A 16,506-nucleotide genomic window follows, 5' to 3' on the forward strand; every position below is an offset into this window, starting at 1 on the left:
AGCTATAGTTGGTCTTTAAACGCAAAGCTATCGTTGTCACCACTTCAGTTCCACTATAGTTATAAAACAATTCACTAATCCAGTCTTCGTCCATGTGGTACTCCAAACGGCATTACTTACTATGAAATAATAATGTAACATGGGCTCTTTATGATGTTGACAGTAAGCCAACTTACACAACATACACGTGGGCTTAGAAAAATATCAGCTTGAGTCTCGCCAGCAGGACCCACCACCAACTTCTACAATAACATATGTACAGTTGTAGAATAGCTGGAGAATCAAGATCGAAGAACGTTCGAGAAAGAGACATGTCCATTGTATATAAGAGAGTTATCAACTAATATAGTTTAACTACTCTGCATTAATTTTTGTGCTAAGCTGACATCGGTTCAGGCTTTGTTATAATTTTAACATGTATTTCCTCGCTAACCGAACATACCTGGGGAGGTTGATGGCAGTAAGTTGATCCATTAATCATGATATATAGACTGCCAACTGAATCGCAAACTCATGATGATTGCGTACTGGAAATTTTTTAAAAGGCTGTCAGAGAGGGTAATTCACGGTTTTGAGACAAGGCCCTATGGCTGTACATTTAGATCAAGGCCAACTCTCCCAAGTCAAGTCAACTAAAAGGACAAAGACCCAGCTCAAAAAAGAAAAGGACAAAGACAAATCTGCACGTTCAGATATCTCGTGCATTATTGAAGATTAGGTGATCAGCTTTCACATTTGTTAATTGGAAATAGCAAATCATGGAGGAGAAGAACTTTTTGGAATATTCTCAAAGTTCAGTTAAACAGCGCTTTAGAGGAAAAGTTCAGTTAAAGATGAACTGACAAATAGAAGAAAGAGGGGGCAGAAAAGAACCAGACTGTTTGTGTAGGTTGTTATGTCATAATTAGACAATTCCCCCTTACGGTTAAATGGAAATGTAAAAATTTGTCATGGGAACCCAGCATAATTAATTAGAGTCAAGGCTGTTTGTGTGGTCCACTGCAAGAAACTTCAATTACAACACTCCATTTCACTGTGTCCTTTTTGGCTGTTGACACTTCTGTCTGTTTGAAGGGGTCCAATCATCCATGACTTGGACTTTGGAATTTTTATACGACTGCAGAGTTGCCATTCTCTCTTATTTCTTTGTCTTCTGCGCCTTCTCCTTCTATCTAGTGGAGGTGTATCCAAAGGCAGCAAGCTCTGCATATAGCTCATTCTCATACTCCTTTTCCAAATGTTACAACCTTCACAGACAAAATAGAGGTTGCTTTGATCTGAGACCAAGCAAATGGAGTCTGAAGAGCAACCTCCTCATGAGCAACATGCGCTGCAGCAAGGCCAAACTGACCAAAAGCCTGGCGCCGATGAGGCTGAGCTCCTGTGGAAGCTGAGGAAGTACTTGATGCTGCTGGCTATCCTAGCTGCAGCCATCACCTTCCAAGCAGGGCTAGCTCCGCCGGGTGGGTTCTGGCAAGACAGCAAGAACGGCCACATCGCGGGTGATATTGTCCTGAGAATTAGCTACCCCAGGCGTTACCATGTTTTCTTCTACTGCAACACAACAGCTTTCGGGGCATCGCTCATTGTTCTGATACTGCTCCTGATCAGGGAGCTGAGCCGCAATGCGGTTTGGCTTCGGGCGCTACAATTTTCAATGGTATTGGGCCTGCTAGGGCTCATTGGGGCCTATGCCGCAGGGAGCTGCAGGGAGGTGAGAACCTCAGTTTACATTTGGATTTTACTTGTTGGCATATTCGCATATATCACACTTCATGTCATATTCTTCCGGCATCTGGCGCCTAAATGGCTGCGTGATACGTTCATGAATATAAGGAGATACTGGAAGGATTTCCTGAACAAGATTTTCAAGAATTCACAGAGCAGAACAGATGAGCAAGAGCATTCTGACAAGATGGAAGAATTGGAGAGGAATCGCGGTTTCTTGCTGGTTCTTGCCACATTAGCTGCAACAGTGACATATATTGCGGGGCTAAGCCCACCGGGTGGCTTCTGGCCTGATGACAAGCCTAACCACCTTGCCGGTGACCCAGTGCTGGAAGATCATTACCCCAGTCGATTCAAGGCGTTTCTGGTCTGCAATGCAACTTCTTTTGCTGGATCCATTGTGATCATCATCATGCTCCTCAGTAATACAGCAGTGGATCATGTCGTCAAGTCAAATGCTCTGCGGCTGTGTGTTCTAGTCAGCCTCTTCGGGCTTATGGGGGCTTATGCTGCTGGGAGTTGCAGGGAGGTCCTTACATCTATCTATGTCTTCTCCCTTGTTGGAGGAGTTTTGCTCTACCTTATCCTTCAGTGGATTGAACCTATTGTGACAAAGCCAGAGTCTGTAGAGAAGTCCATTGGATGGATGAGAAATAAGAAGACTGAACTGCTCAAGAAACTGAGCTCTTTCATTATGAAGGGGAGTGGGAATCCAGATGATGACAAGCATAATACCCTGTCAGGGCCCAATAGACAGCTGCCTAACAAAAACTTTTCAAGCAATTTTGGTGATCCTAAGGATGATTTACAGAAACTGCGGACATATCTCCTATTGCTCGGCATCCTTGCTGCCACTGTCACATATCAAGCTGGGCTGAATCCACCAGGTGGCTTTTGGACAGATAACGATGGGCATGTTGCAGGGGATCCAATCTTGGAGACTGTGAACCCAAGGCGTTACAAGGCATTCTTCTACTGCAATGCCACAGCTTTTGTAGCATCATTGGTGATCATCGCCTTACTTCAGAGTCAACTGATTACCGTTGGTGCCATTAAGCGCCACATCCTGCAAACAGCCATGACACTGGATCTCTTTGGTCTGATGGGGGCCTATGCTGCTGGAAGCAGCAGAAAGTTCTCAACGTCCATATATGTGTTTGTCTTGGTCCTCCTTGTTTTCACTTATATTGTACTTCATGTTCTGCTATCCCTGGCTCTCAAGACGCGACTGAAGACAATAATAGATCATTTCAGAAGAGATAATGCAATGGATAATGAAGTTGAAGGGAAGGATTTGGAGAAGCGGCGCAAGTTTCTGATGTTGATTGCAATTCTAGCTGCTTCCATCACATATCAAGCTGGCATAAGCCCACCAGGCGGCTTCTGGAATGACAATAATGGCCACCGAGCAGGTGATCCAGTGTTCCGTGATGAGTTCCCACGCCGCTACACAGTTTTCTTCTACTTCAATGCAACAGCTTTCATGTCGTCCTTGGTTGTGATTATGTTGCTTGTTAGTAAAAGGCTATATAGCAAGGGTCTTGAGGGCTATGCACTACATGCATGTGTTTTGATTGATCTGATCAGCCTCATGGGTGCTTTTGCTGCTGGAAGCTGCAGGAAAGTTTCGACATCCGTGTACGTCATCCTTGTCGTTGTTGCAGTGGCTGTTTATGTCATGATTCAAGTTGTGGTTCTGACGTTTGCTAAAGACAAGGTGAACAATTTATTGGAAAAGATGTACACATTTGGGCTTTCTGAGCGCCAATATCCATCCATGAATCATGAGAGAAGCATCCGAAGTAAAAAGAGAACTGAGCACAAATGGCGCAAAGATTTGATGCTGATCGGGACTCTTGCAGTCACTGTCACATACCAAGCCGGGCTGCTCCCACCAGGTGGATTTTGGCCTGATGACCAGGTAGGCCAACATTTTGCTGGCGACCCAATCCTCCATGATACCCATCCAACACGGTTTAAAGTATTCTTCTATTGTAACGCCACGGCATTCATGGCATCGATGGTCATGGTCATCCTACTGCTGAACAACACAATAAGCAAGTACAGGAGATCTCTTCTAGCTATGAAGACAGCAATGGTATTGGACCTGCTTGGTCTTCTTGGAGCATATGCTGCAGGCAGCTGCAGAAAGTTAAAGACATCTGCATACATTTTTGCACTCTTCATTGCCGTGTTCATCTACATTGTAATCCATGTGTTGCTGTCATTCGATAAGGTGGCTTTACTGGTTAAAAATAAGGGAGGAAAGTGGATGCCATGTCTGGTAAAAATGTGGGCACTCATTGAAGCCGAACCTTCAGACCTTCAACCATCTGCTGGGCAATCAGAAGAGTTGCTTGCAGCTGTGTAGTTGTAGTATCACCGTGGCATTTGTTCAAATGATATATCAGATGTATGAAAGTTAAATAGGTTCTTTAAATCGCAGTGTAACACAATTTCCTCAGCTATATATTGTAGTCTTTACATTTGAACAAATGGTAACTGTGAAGGTGTGAAGTAGTTGTTTCTCAATTTGTACACTACCTTTTGCAATTAAAATTGTCACTTGAGCCATTTGAGTTCCTATTTGTGGAGGTGCAGGTTATAGGAAAATGTAATTGTTACTGGAGTATGCTAATTAACAATATCTTGCCTACTGAAGAAATAGAGAATATGAGTAGCCTTCCATAGCTTCAAAGTAAATATAGCTAATATGAAAATTCTTTTTGAAACTGAAGCAATAAAGTGAACCACACAGGGCGATGGACTTGCTGCAGCAATTCATCAGTACTGATGTTCTTATGCTTCAGGGGCTATGATGTTCATGCTGTAAGTGGTGTGTTGGCACTAAGCTCTTTTGGTGTTTTCCTACTGGTTTTTCTTTCCTTTAGTGTACAGATTATTTTGCCACACTATCTGCTCTGCTTCTTTAGCTAGTTCCTTTTTCAGATAGGAATAGACTGGGATAAGTACCTGATTTGTGCAGATGATGATTGCCAGGTGTGTCAGTCAATCTGCTGCTATGCTCTTGATGATTCTGCTTGAACATGTATTGTCCAGTTTTTGTCTTATGGAAGAAAGGAAGGGGCACTATCACTCAATTAAGTAGAAGAGAGAAAGTATGGCCCAGGTTAAAAACATACTACTACAGTAAGGTTCCTCTGTTGTAGGTGTTGAGTTGTGTGAGTTGTGTGAGTGTGCTTGGTACTTAGTCTGGGGGCTCTCCCCCTCTCTATGTACTCTTTTTTCTCTATCTTAAATGAAATGACGCGCAGCTCTCCTGCGTTGTTCGATAAAAAAACATACTACTACAACAGCTCACAACAGTCTCTACTCTCCAGTACACACCTTTGAACATGAAGCTTTGAAATTATACTGTAGAAAATATCGTTTAAAAATAATGATATGAAAGTTCTTTTGACAAAGAATCTATTGATATAGTTCTCAATTCCCATGTGATGAATATAAATATTTTAATGTATGTTAGTGGTAGTTCAACAAGGTTGATTGCATTCATTTTGGGACATCTATTTCGGACTAGAGTTATCAAATAACTAAACCAGAAGCAAAAGCTTGTTACCCTTCCTAGTTGATTGTTGGGTTAAGCATCTGCCTCCTTTTGCTTCCATTTGACAAATATAAATATTTTAACATATATTAGTGGTAGTTAAGAGAAGTTGGTTGCATGCATTTTAGGATGACATCTGTTTTGGACTAGAGTTTGCAGATAACTAATTCAGAAGCAAAAGATTGTTATACGTGCTAGTTGATTGTTGGGTAAAGCATCTGCCCCTTTTGCTCAGCTGAACTTTAGCCCCTGTCACATCGGATGTTTGGACACTAATTAGGAGTATTAAACATAGGCTAATTACAAAACTAATTGCGCAATCCCTAGGCTAAATCGCGAGACGAATCTATTAAGTCTAATTAGTCCATGATTTGACAATGTGGTGCTACAGTAACCATTCGCTAATGATGGATTAATTAGGCTTAATAGATTCGTCTTGCGATTTAGCCTAGGGGTTCTACTATTAGTTTTGTAATTAATTCATGTTTAGTCCTTCTAATTAGCATCCGAACATCCGATGTGATAGGGCTAAAGTTTAGTCCTGGTATCCAAACACCCCCAAAATCTACAACTTTGTGAATGTCAGGTGCTTAATAGAATAGACAAGCAGACTAGAAGCAGCCTCTATACGTATGCAAATTATCTGTCGCAGGAACTAGAAAAAACTCTTGCGTTCCTCGTGCTCCTTGAATGTTATTGGATGAAGCCTCTACAAGGATAATAAGTAACTCACTCAAATATTTTGGGAGTTCAAAAGATATATGAATGTATGAGTGCCAATCTAGTATGAGATTTTCTACCGATCTGCAGCAGGGTCCTGAAGCAAGCAGAGGAATGAACAGTGCATGATTTGTTTTGATGTTAAAATAAATTCAACCAATTTTTTACTAGAAAATGGAAATTATAATATCATAGCAAATGGCCCGAGGGGAGGGCGAGTTAGTTGTGATCTCCCTGCTCCCAATCTCTTATATCCAATAAACAGGCCGTATCAAAAAACATTGGAATAATTAATATGGGAGATGATCACAAAAGAAAAGAACATGGTATCCTGCAGGCACTGTGTTCTAATCAACTAATCAAGTGCCCCATCTTAATGAAGTCATATACCATTCTTCCCTTCTGTGGTGAAAGAATTGAGTGAAATATTTATGCAGATTATCTTGATTAGAGTGACGATGACAACTGAAACAACACCCCCCCCCCCCCACACACACACACACACACGCACGGTAATAATACTGAAACACCATAATTTATACATGAACCTAAGGCTCACACTAGGTTTTAACTTATGTATCCTATGCCACTGTAGGAGATGCTTCCAATGTTCAACAGAGGTGGGTACGCACTGAATAGATACTAATAATTCTTCTTTTCCTTTTCTTGACTTGACTTGCTCTCTTCCTATCTTGGCGGCTAAAACCAAAGTTACCGTTCTGATAATGCCTATGATATATCGTTTGACCTTTTGTGTCTGCAAATTTTGCATTGGATTTGATGTCATGTTTCATTTTTCTACACATCTGTATAACTCACAGTGATAAATACAAGGACCAGAATCTTGGCATATGCTGAAGATTATTGGAATCCTACAAATAGAGCAAACGTTGAAATATTCAGAGCCAGATTCTGATATTTGCTTTGGTTCGTTGAACTTATGGGCATGGAGGTTGAACTGCAGCCTGGAAACGGCCATGTGGCTGAAAGTACCATGAGTCGGAAAGAACCACAGCAACAAGGTCACCAAATACCAAGCAGTGCTGATGAGGCTGAGCTTGTGTGGAAACTGCGGAAGTACCTGATGCTACTGGCAATTCTTTCTGCAACTATCACCTACCAAGCAGGACTTGCCCCACCAGGCGGCCTCTGGCTAGACAACCAGCATGGCCACCTTGCCAGTGACATTGTCCTGCAATCTACCTATCCAAAGCGGTATAAGGTATTCTTCTACTGCAACTCAACAGCATTCATGGCGTCACTCATTGTTTTGATCTTGCTCCTAGTAAGGGATCTCAACCGCAATTCAATTTGGCTCCGCTCGCTGCATTTCGCGATGTTGTTCAACCTGCTCGGGCTTATGGGGGCCTATGCTGCAGGCAGCTGCAGAAAAATCAGAACATCCTTATATACTTGGGTGTTGCTTGTTGGCATCTTCACATACATTGCACTTCATGTTGTATTCTTCCAGCATCTAGCATCTAAATGGCTTAGGCAAACTTTGATGGATGTCCAGAGGTCCTGGAAGGATCATCTTGCGCGCATATTCGGCAAAAATCAGAGCACAACAGAGGAGCCAGATGCTTCTGTCAAAGAAAAAAAGGATGAACTGGAGCAGAAACGCAGTTTGTTGCTGGTTCTTGCCACATTGTCAACGACAGTGACATATGCTGCGGGGCTAAACCCACCAGGTGGATTCTGGCCTGACAGCAATGCTAGCCACCTCGCTGGTGACCCGACACTCCGTGACCACTACCCCCGCCGCTTCAAAGCATTCATGGCGTGCAATGACACTGCTTTTGCCGGATCACTTGTCATTATCGTCATGCTCCTCAGCAACACGGCAGTCGATCATGTTGTTGAGTCGAATGCACTTCGTTTGTGTGTTCTGATAAGCCTATTTGGCCTTATGGCTGCTTATGCTGCAGGAAGCTGCAGGGAAGTCCATACATCTATATATGTGTTCACCCTTGTCGGTGCAGTCCTACTATACCTCGTCATCCAGTGGATTGCACCTATTGTGCCCAGGCCAGAGTTTGTCAGCAAGTGCATAACATGGATAAAAGGAGAAAACAATAAGGTGATTCTGAAGCTAAAATCATTCCTTACAGATAGTATCAGCACAAACAGCGACCAGGAGATGCCACTAGCATTGGATCAACAGCAGTCATCCAGTCATGATTCAACAGGCACTGTTAGTGATGTTAAGGATGATATAAGAAAGTTGCGCACATACCTTCTATTGCTTGGCATCCTTGCAGCCACCATTACATACCAAGCTGGGTTAAATCCACCCGGTGGATTTTGGTTAGACAATGAGGATGGCCATCTTGCTGGAGACCCGATATTGGAGGCCATCAGTCCGAAACGGTACAATGCATTCTTCTATTGCAATGCCACCGCATTTGTGTCATCTTTGGTCATAATCACCCTACTCCAGAGCAACTTGATCACTGTTGGTGCCTTGAAACGATATGTGCTGCAAACAGCAATGGTTTTTGATCTGTTTGGTATGATGGGAGCATATGCCACTGGCAGCAGCCGGACTTTCTCCACATCTTTGTATGTGATAATCTTGGTCATTCTTGTCTTTTCTTATGTTATCATTCACATTCTGCTCCTTGTGTGCACAAGAAACTCCGATGAATCAGCTCAGCAAATAGATGATGACCCTGAACTGAAAGATTTGGAGAAGCGGCGCAAGTTTCTAGTGTTGCTTGCAGTTCTGGCAGCATCAAGCACATATCAAGCCGGCATAAACCCACCAGGTGGTTTCTGGACTGACAATAACGACGGTCACCGTGCAGGTTATCCAATGTTCCATGATGAGTTTCCACACCGTTACATGGTATTCTTCTACCTGAACTCCACCGCTTTTATGTCCTCCTTGGCTGTGATCATGTTGCTTGTTAGCAAAAGGTTATGCCAAAGGGGAATCAACAGCTACTTGCTGCGTGGATGCATGCTACTTGATCTGGTCTGTCTCATGGGTGCTTTCGCGGCTGGAAGCTGCAGGAAAGTATCAACATCAGTGTATGCCATCCTAGTCGTTTCTATTGTGTTTGCCTATGTCATGGCTCAAGTTCTGGTGCTAACCTTTGCAAAAGATAAAATGAGTTACTTCTTCGAGTGGGTGCTCCATGCCACTCCTTTCAAGAGCTCACATCCATCTGAGAATTGCAAGCGAAGCGTCACGGTCAGCCGAAAACCTGAGCACAAATGGCGAAAAGATCTAATTCTGATTGGAACCCTCGCAGTGAGCGTCACATACCAAGCTGGGCTGCTCCCGCCAGGAGGGCTTTGGCCTGATGACCGGGACGGGCATTTCATTGGCGACCCAATCCTCCATGATAGTGATCCACCACGGTACAAGGCATTCTTCTACTGCAATGCCACAGCGTTCATGGCATCGGTGGTTATAGTCATCCTGCTGCTGAATAGCACGATAAGCAAGTACAGGAGATCTCTCCTTCCCATGAAGACAGCAATGGTGCTGGACCTGCTTGCTCTGCTTGGGGCGTATGCTGCAGGCAGCTGCAGGAACCTGAAGACTTCTATATACGTTTTCGCACTCTTCATTGCTGTTTTTGTGTACATCGTCATTCACATCTTGCAGTCCTTTGATAAAATGGCACGGTTGTTGAAGAAGACTGGAGAACAGTGGATTCCATGTCTGAAGAAGATGTGGGCACTCATTGAAACTGAACCTCCAAATCATCATCCGTCTTCTGAGGAACCATGAAAGGTGTCTCATCCGCCTTTCCTACTTGTGTGGAGTTTATTTTTTCTCTTTGAAGTCTACTTGTATTAAGGTTGAGGTGTTGTAAACTTGTAATCTTTTCATGGACCATTGGTTATAAGATAAATTGGAAATACCCCATGTAAAGTTGAGGTGTTGTACAACGTCTTCATAGACCATTGGTTATAAGCTAAATTGGGCATACTTCAACATGGTGCTCTGCTGCTTGACCCGTTGCCCATTCATGTAATTCAGTACTTCTGGAGACTGCTGCAGATGTGTGATGTCTCACGGTCTGAGTCTGAGCTTTCTTTGCGTTGCTGATTATACATTTTCTTTGGCCACATATCTTGTTTTTAATTGCATGCACATTTTCCACACCTAAGGGCACGTTTTCAATGAACAATTGTCGGTACTAAAGTCTTGAATATAAGCAGGATTTTCCAGAAGAACAATATTATGAGTACAAAACTTCAGCCTTGCACAAGATCAAATTTGACCAGGGTCTGTTGTCACCTCTGTTCATCCATTTTCTCATAAACAGAATCCACAAGACAAGTAGCATGACGACACATGGGTAGAACAGTGACCAAAATTTCCTAAAACTAGAATCAATCCTACACAAAACGGATATGGTCAACAAAAAATGAAGTTGACCAATGTTGCCATAAGAATAATAGCTTTCGTTCTCCTACTGCCTCAGTGCTTCCGGGGGGTTCTTTAAACCAAGCAGGATGGCAATTCTACAACTTATACAGAATCGACAGTCCTTGTTTCCTGCTTCTCTCCATCTATAATAACTTTGGACTTCAGCAAATGAGAATTTTGCCTTGAGTTTAAGGAATTTCTCCTACCATTGGTGGCTGATTCTTTCATTCCTAGGTATGTATACACTGACATCCCAGCAAGGGCAATGACAGCTCCGCAGAGGCTGGTGAATCCAGGGTCAGAGTTAAATACCAGATAACCAGATAGCATTATAACAATTGTCTTGAATTGACCTAGCACAACATGAGCGAGAGCTGAGGTTGCACTGCATCATCAACAAGGACAGTGAGAGTTATGTTCATTTCCAGAAATTTTACAAACTAAGTATCCACAGAAGAGAATGGCTGACCAGAACATTTTAGACTACCCTTTCCACCACCAAAAATATGTGAAATATTTTTTTAAGAGAAAGATAAACGGATTGCGCATACAAAAGCTTTTGCATAACTGCCATATTTTACCTAATAGATAAGATTTTTCTTGTCTGTTGAAATTCTATAGGTCTTGTCAACATAAGTTAAAGAACATATTTCATTTTCAAGCTACTCCCTCTATCCCAAGAAACAAGTCACTTTAGGATTCAAAATTTGTCCCACAAAACAAGTCATCATTCCATACTTGGTATGTGCACGTGCATGCGAGAGTTAATTAGTACCAAATATGGCTAATAAATAAGGGCAACTAAGGTCATTTTACATCTTTGTTAATTTGTCTGAGATTTTCTAGGATGACTTTCTTTTTGGGGCGGAGGGAGTAGGTCATAACAGATGAATTTCATAACATTAATGTTGGAGCTTGGAAATGCTAGTATGCTACATGTATATATTTTTTATATAAATTAATATATAATTAAATGACATTTCATTCTCAAGAAGGATGGTCGTATTTGAGTCATTTCATGACTACAATGCTAAAATCAGAACCAATGTCAATATCAAGATATTTTTTTTCTCTATGTTTAGAAAGAAGGGGGCTTCATATGTGCTCATATATCCATGTCTATAAAGTAAACATACATTACATGTTTGTTTTTGCAGACAATAGATATCTTCAAAAAAAATCACTATATGAAATTTAAATACACAAGCATAAAACTAATAACAAGCTTGCAGAAATGTAACTCCATGAAACACAAGCCTAATCATGTAATTTAAAGTTTATGACTCACCCGAGTGCCAAAGCACCAGACCACTGAAGAAGAAAACCAAACAAAGCAGATATAATAATTGCACTGCTGTTCTTGAAATCCCATTTGAAAGACAGAAGGCCTGGAGGGTCCAGCAATGGCATCAAAACAATAAAGAAAAATATGGTAATTGGGGTCGTCTTCCACATTAACCTGATCAAATAACATGAAAATTAGGATAAAACATAGGAAATATGAGCTGCCTCAGAAGAGAGAAAATAACAGCTTACGCAAGAGCTGTCCAATTTCCACTCTGTTGTAAATTTGACCACAGGATTTTGTTCACAGCGCTAGGAATAATCCAAGCAAGTGCTACACAAGCACCAAAAAAATTGAACTCCAAATCAGTAACGGTTGCAACAGCCACACCAAATGAGACAACAACCAGCGTGATAACCTACAATTCAAAAGGTATATCTTTCTTGAATTGTTTAACATTTCAATCGATTTAAAATTCTGTGTTAACAAGCAGATCAACTGAAGCATGGAACAGTTTAGAACCATAAAGTTCCTAAGATATTTACCTTTCGAACAGAAACCTTTTTCTGGAAAAGAATGAATTCTGCTACAACTATTGTTGGAGTTACAGCTATCTTAGCCATCTGATAGAAACCTACACTGAAAACAAAGAAAAATGAGTAAATTATGAGACAAACTCATAGAGCAAAACTTTAGGGCAGGACACTTTGCATCCATTTAACAAAAGACATAATCTCACCTATTATGCTTTAAGCTGATATTGGCAAGCCCAGTGGAGAAAGACATGACAGCACCCAAAGCAAATAATGAGGAGAAAGGAGTGGATTTTGAAGGAGGAGCAATTGGCAGCAAGTATAATGCCTTGAGGACGGCCATTAGAACCAAAGCAAAAAGGTAATGAATTAATGATAGTGCAACTGGGAAGTTAAATCCAACAGTGCCCATCACCTACAAGAAAAGATATACCATTGATAAAATAAATACAAATAGAAACAGCTAGTGAGAAGTTTAAAATGATTGGAAAGACAGACATACCATTTTGTTTGCCATGATGATTCCAACAGCAACCACAAAGTTGAACGTCAGTGCAACGATAGGGCCACAAAATCTCTGCTGCTGGCGCTTGGCCCCGTCCGAAGTATGGAAGTCATTATACAATGAGCCCCTCAGTTCCTCTAATGCCCTACCTGATAGGTATGAGTGAGAGAGTGTGAGACGAGACTTAATGCACTAGCTTTTTCCAATCAGACAGTTATACATATCACAATTTAACACCATTCAAAACATCTTTAGACTGCAATCTTGTCACCTGGAATATAATTAAGACAACTAGGACAACAGAAAATTTGTAAATATTCTTGTAATAAAGTCGACCCTAACACAAACTTCGTGACATTGAACATATTCAATGGCATCATAATAACTATATTTGTTACTTAAAAATTAAAATTATTATGTAATTTAAACATTCTCGTGATTGAAATGCTATTCAATTCAACAGTAATTGTGCCATGAAACTCTTTTCCTGAGGTGGCCAATGAAGTGCTGAAACAGCTATCATGTGCAATCAAACTTTCAAAAAATCTTCACTCGAACAGAAGAGATCATTATGCACAATCAAACAAAGTGAACTTGCCGTGGAGCCTAAAACATAATACCATGAATTGCATAAGCCTGCCTTTAAAATGACAAGGCTGCAACTGCCTGCACCAACTGGAAACAAATCATCACGCTCTGGGAAAGGGGTCACAACTCACAAGAGATGAACTGATCTGGGGACCAGGAGAAGCAACAAACACTGGGATTTACCAACACCTGAGCAATGCAGAGGACAAAAGATAGCAAGTGGACTTCAGCATTCCAAGTCCTTGTGTCTCACGGGTTGATTTATGCATTAACAAAAAAAATGCAACTAGTCAACCGCAGTATGGTAACTTTAGCCTGAAAGAAGGATAGATTCAATCTCCGAACTGTATGCCCAGTGAGCAGGGGAAAACTATGAACAATCTAAGACACAATGTGGCTCAGACCATGAAACAGCAGCCAAAATGAAGTTCAAGCTCTCTCTCTCTCCCCCTCACACGCACACATAACATTCTACCAGTGAAGCACTCAAAGCCGGGATCTTTAGAAGAAGTGAAAGAAAGAGGAACAAGTGAAACAGGAAGCCACATCGGCGCAAGCATTTCCAAGAACAATCTACTTCGTATCAATCCATGCCCGTAAGTGCTCCCTCATGACGGGCACAAGAACAAGAAATGGGTGAGGAGGGCGGGGGGCTTGGGAGTCCAGAGTCCTGACCTGCCTCGCCGGCGTCGCTGTCCTTGCGCTTGATGAAGCGCCGGCCGCCGCCGGGGAGGATGGAATCCCAAACCCCCATTGCCGCCGCCGCATCAGCTGGATCCCCACGCAGCAGCCACGCTTCTCTGTCTCTTCCGCCGCCCCGACTGTGGAGCACGGGGGCGGTCCTTGGGCCGGGCCGCCGGGTACTTCGAGCTCGAGCTCCTCGGAGACAGATGGACGAGACAGCGACGGGTGTGGAGATGGGGATTATCGCGGTTCTGCAAGGGGTTATTCTGTTTATTTTGCGCAGTAGTTCCTGATTATTATTTTTTTTTTACACACAGTTCTTCCTACTGGGCTATTCACAGTTCAATGGCGATGTTAAATATTGCTTATGTAAATTATCAAAAAGAAAAAGAAAATGTTGCATATCTACGGGATTGCGTTGGTGGGCTGGTCTTCATTTTGGAAGCGTGTCATGTTAGTGATTTTGAATGTATTTTGTATATACATATCTTTTTTGCCAAAATTCATAAATTGAACTGCATTGCACCTGTCTAGAGGATGAGTAAGGGGTGTTTGTTACTTTAGCACCTCCTAAAATTCCTGTCACATCGAATGTTTAGATACTAATTAAGGGGTGTTTGTTCCTTCAGCACCTCCTAAAATTCCTGTCACATCGAATGTTTAGATACTAATTAGGAGTATTAAATATAGGCTAATTACAAAACCAATTGCACAGATGGAGATTAATTTGCGAGACGGATCTATTAAGTCTAATTAGTCCATGATTTGACAATATGATGCTACAGTAAACATGTGCTAATGATGGATTAATTAGGCTTAATAGATTCGTCTCGTGAATTAGCCTCCATCTTTGTAGTTAGTTTTATAATTAGCTCATGTTTAGTCCTCCTAATTATCCTCCGAATATTCGATGTGACATGAATTTTAGAACACCCCCTAAATCGAATTCGTTACCCTTCTATTACCAGTTGGTCGCAATATAGGAAAATCAGCTAGCAGAGGACTGCCTACGGGAATCAATACAGAAGTGACTATAGCTAGAATCTGATTGTTAACCGTGTAAATAGATAATAAACTTGGAGAGAGTCCTAGATAATTAGTATCATAACTAAAATCTATTATCTTTACTTTTTATTCTTTTCATCTACACGTTTCCAATCTTTAGTCTATCGTCTCTACGGCATAGAAAACGCGCGCTCTAGTTGGCTTTACAAATTTTAGGGAAACCATGAGCCCAGACGAGTACCACCGGGCTCGAAATTCTTCGGTTCTCTAAATCCTTCACAGCGTATGTATCGCGCTCACTATTAAAGGTATAAGGTGTGTATTCAGTATAAGGCACATTCTAAGAATTAAGGAACAAATAAAATAGGGGCGGACCCAATGATTTTTTTAAACTAAGTGAAATTGATACGAACTAGCCTACAATGAATAAGACCAGGTCTGCAGTTGTATTGACCCGATGCCGTTCTATACTGTCTAAATAATCTAGAAAAGGTCCCACCTCTGTGAAAATTAGGAGTCCACGAGATAAGTACGGTAGCGTAATTAGATTTGCTCGATCCGTGTCGCTTCACAATTACAAATGCTTAACCCCCCCCCCCCCCACCCCAAATTCGCAGCTCAATTTGTTAGTTATCAAGGCAAGAACTTTGAGAATATGGGAGGTTTTGATCTATGAAGCATTTGCAATTGTTCATGAAAATAAAATTTAGAGTTAGAGTGACACTTCCAGCAATTTTTGGAACGGACCAATATTGTGAGAATCATACGTGGAGCAACTTGTCTGCGAAAAGTACGCTAATCGTGGCTAGCCAACCCAATCCGTTCAAAAATGGCTCAACCTCACTCAGGTCGGTACATTGAGCAGGCTCGGGACGAATTGTTTTTAGCTCGTTGTGAGGCTAGCCCATAATTTCGGCCTCAAAACACGAGAAAACATAAAAATATTGTAGGCTCAACTTACTGACTTAGAAATATCTGACCTGACCATCGGGTTGAGCATGGGCTTGAATTTTTAGCCCATTATTGGGCTCGTGGGATTGGGTCTAAAAAAAAGCTTGGGTTTCATCTAGTGCAAAGCGACCTATATGATATAAATCAAACAACTATGTCCGTCAAGAAACAAACCCATAAACCCATAATGTGAACATGTGCATGCATAGCAGGGAGTATCTCAACGCAAGAGGAAGGAATACTTGCAAGGAAAGAAGACATGGGCATACGGGGTATATTAACTGCATGTTTGCAAGAATATTATTCCTGATTTTTTTTTCAAGATTTACTTGAAATTTTGATTAGATTCTAAACATTTTGATCTTAAAACCTTTTGTCTAGAAAGTTTTTTTGAGCCTCACATAAATAACTTTGCAACCGTTGTTTGTAATGCGATGGGCACAATCTCCATTTGCTAAGCCGTAAACTAAACCCCCCACCCCCACCACCCCCAAAAAATGCTTACATCCTAGCCTGGCCCTTGGGAGAAGAGCACTTCGCTTCTAAATGAAC

At 41.7% G+C, this 16,506-nt stretch overlaps 3 protein-coding genes across 3 annotated transcripts; 2 read left to right on the forward strand and 1 right to left on the reverse strand.

Moving 5' to 3' along the window:
* Window positions 1–1,131: 1,131 nt before the first annotated feature.
* Window positions 1,132–4,370, forward strand: LOC101786183. Its single transcript, XM_004965206.3, has one exon. It carries the CDS (start codon window positions 1,292–1,294, stop codon window positions 4,097–4,099), a length of 2,808 nt encoding a protein of 935 aa, XP_004965263.1. The 5' UTR covers window positions 1,132–1,291; the 3' UTR covers window positions 4,100–4,370.
* A 2,592-nt stretch (window positions 4,371–6,962) lies between these two features.
* Window positions 6,963–9,758, forward strand: LOC101760967. Its single transcript, XM_004966858.3, has one exon. It carries the CDS (start codon window positions 6,963–6,965, stop codon window positions 9,756–9,758), a length of 2,796 nt encoding a protein of 931 aa, XP_004966915.1.
* A 389-nt stretch (window positions 9,759–10,147) lies between these two features.
* On the reverse strand, window positions 10,148–14,242 carry LOC101786579 (nucleotide-sugar uncharacterized transporter 2). The gene is made up of 7 exons (XM_004965207.4): window positions 13,990–14,242; window positions 12,724–12,875; window positions 12,428–12,636; window positions 12,234–12,327; window positions 11,940–12,106; window positions 11,692–11,862; window positions 10,148–10,788 (listed from the first exon to the last, which is right to left on the reverse strand). Exons 1-7 carry the CDS (start codon window positions 14,066–14,068, stop codon window positions 10,506–10,508), a joined length of 1,155 nt encoding a protein of 384 aa, XP_004965264.1. The 5' UTR covers window positions 14,069–14,242; the 3' UTR covers window positions 10,148–10,505.
* Between the last annotated feature and the right edge of the window lie 2,264 nt (window positions 14,243–16,506).

This window comes from Setaria italica, chromosome IV (genome assembly GCF_000263155.2).
Source record: "Setaria italica strain Yugu1 chromosome IV, Setaria_italica_v2.0, whole genome shotgun sequence".
Classification (NCBI taxonomy): Eukaryota; Viridiplantae; Streptophyta; class Magnoliopsida; order Poales; family Poaceae; genus Setaria; species Setaria italica.

Bases quoted from the DNA above. Each gene is read 5' to 3' on its own strand.
- LOC101786183 (XM_004965206.3), top strand. From the start codon at position 1,292: ATGGAGTCTGAAGAGCAACCTCCTCATGAGCAACATGCGCTGCAGCAA.
- LOC101786579 (XM_004965207.4), bottom strand. From the start codon at position 14,068: ATGGGGGTTTGGGATTCCATCCTCCCCGGCGGCGGCCGGCGCTTCATC. The intron at 12,637-12,723 runs GTATGTCTGTCT...CTTTTCTTGTAG, and splicing joins TCATCATGGCAAACAAAATG to GTGATGGGCACTGTTGGATT. The intron at 10,789-11,691 runs GTGAGTCATAAA...TTGATGATGCAG, and splicing joins TCTGGTGCTTTGGCACTCGG to TGCAACCTCAGCTCTCGCTC.
- LOC101760967 (XM_004966858.3), top strand. From the start codon at position 6,963: ATGGAGGTTGAACTGCAGCCTGGAAACGGCCATGTGGCTGAAAGTACC.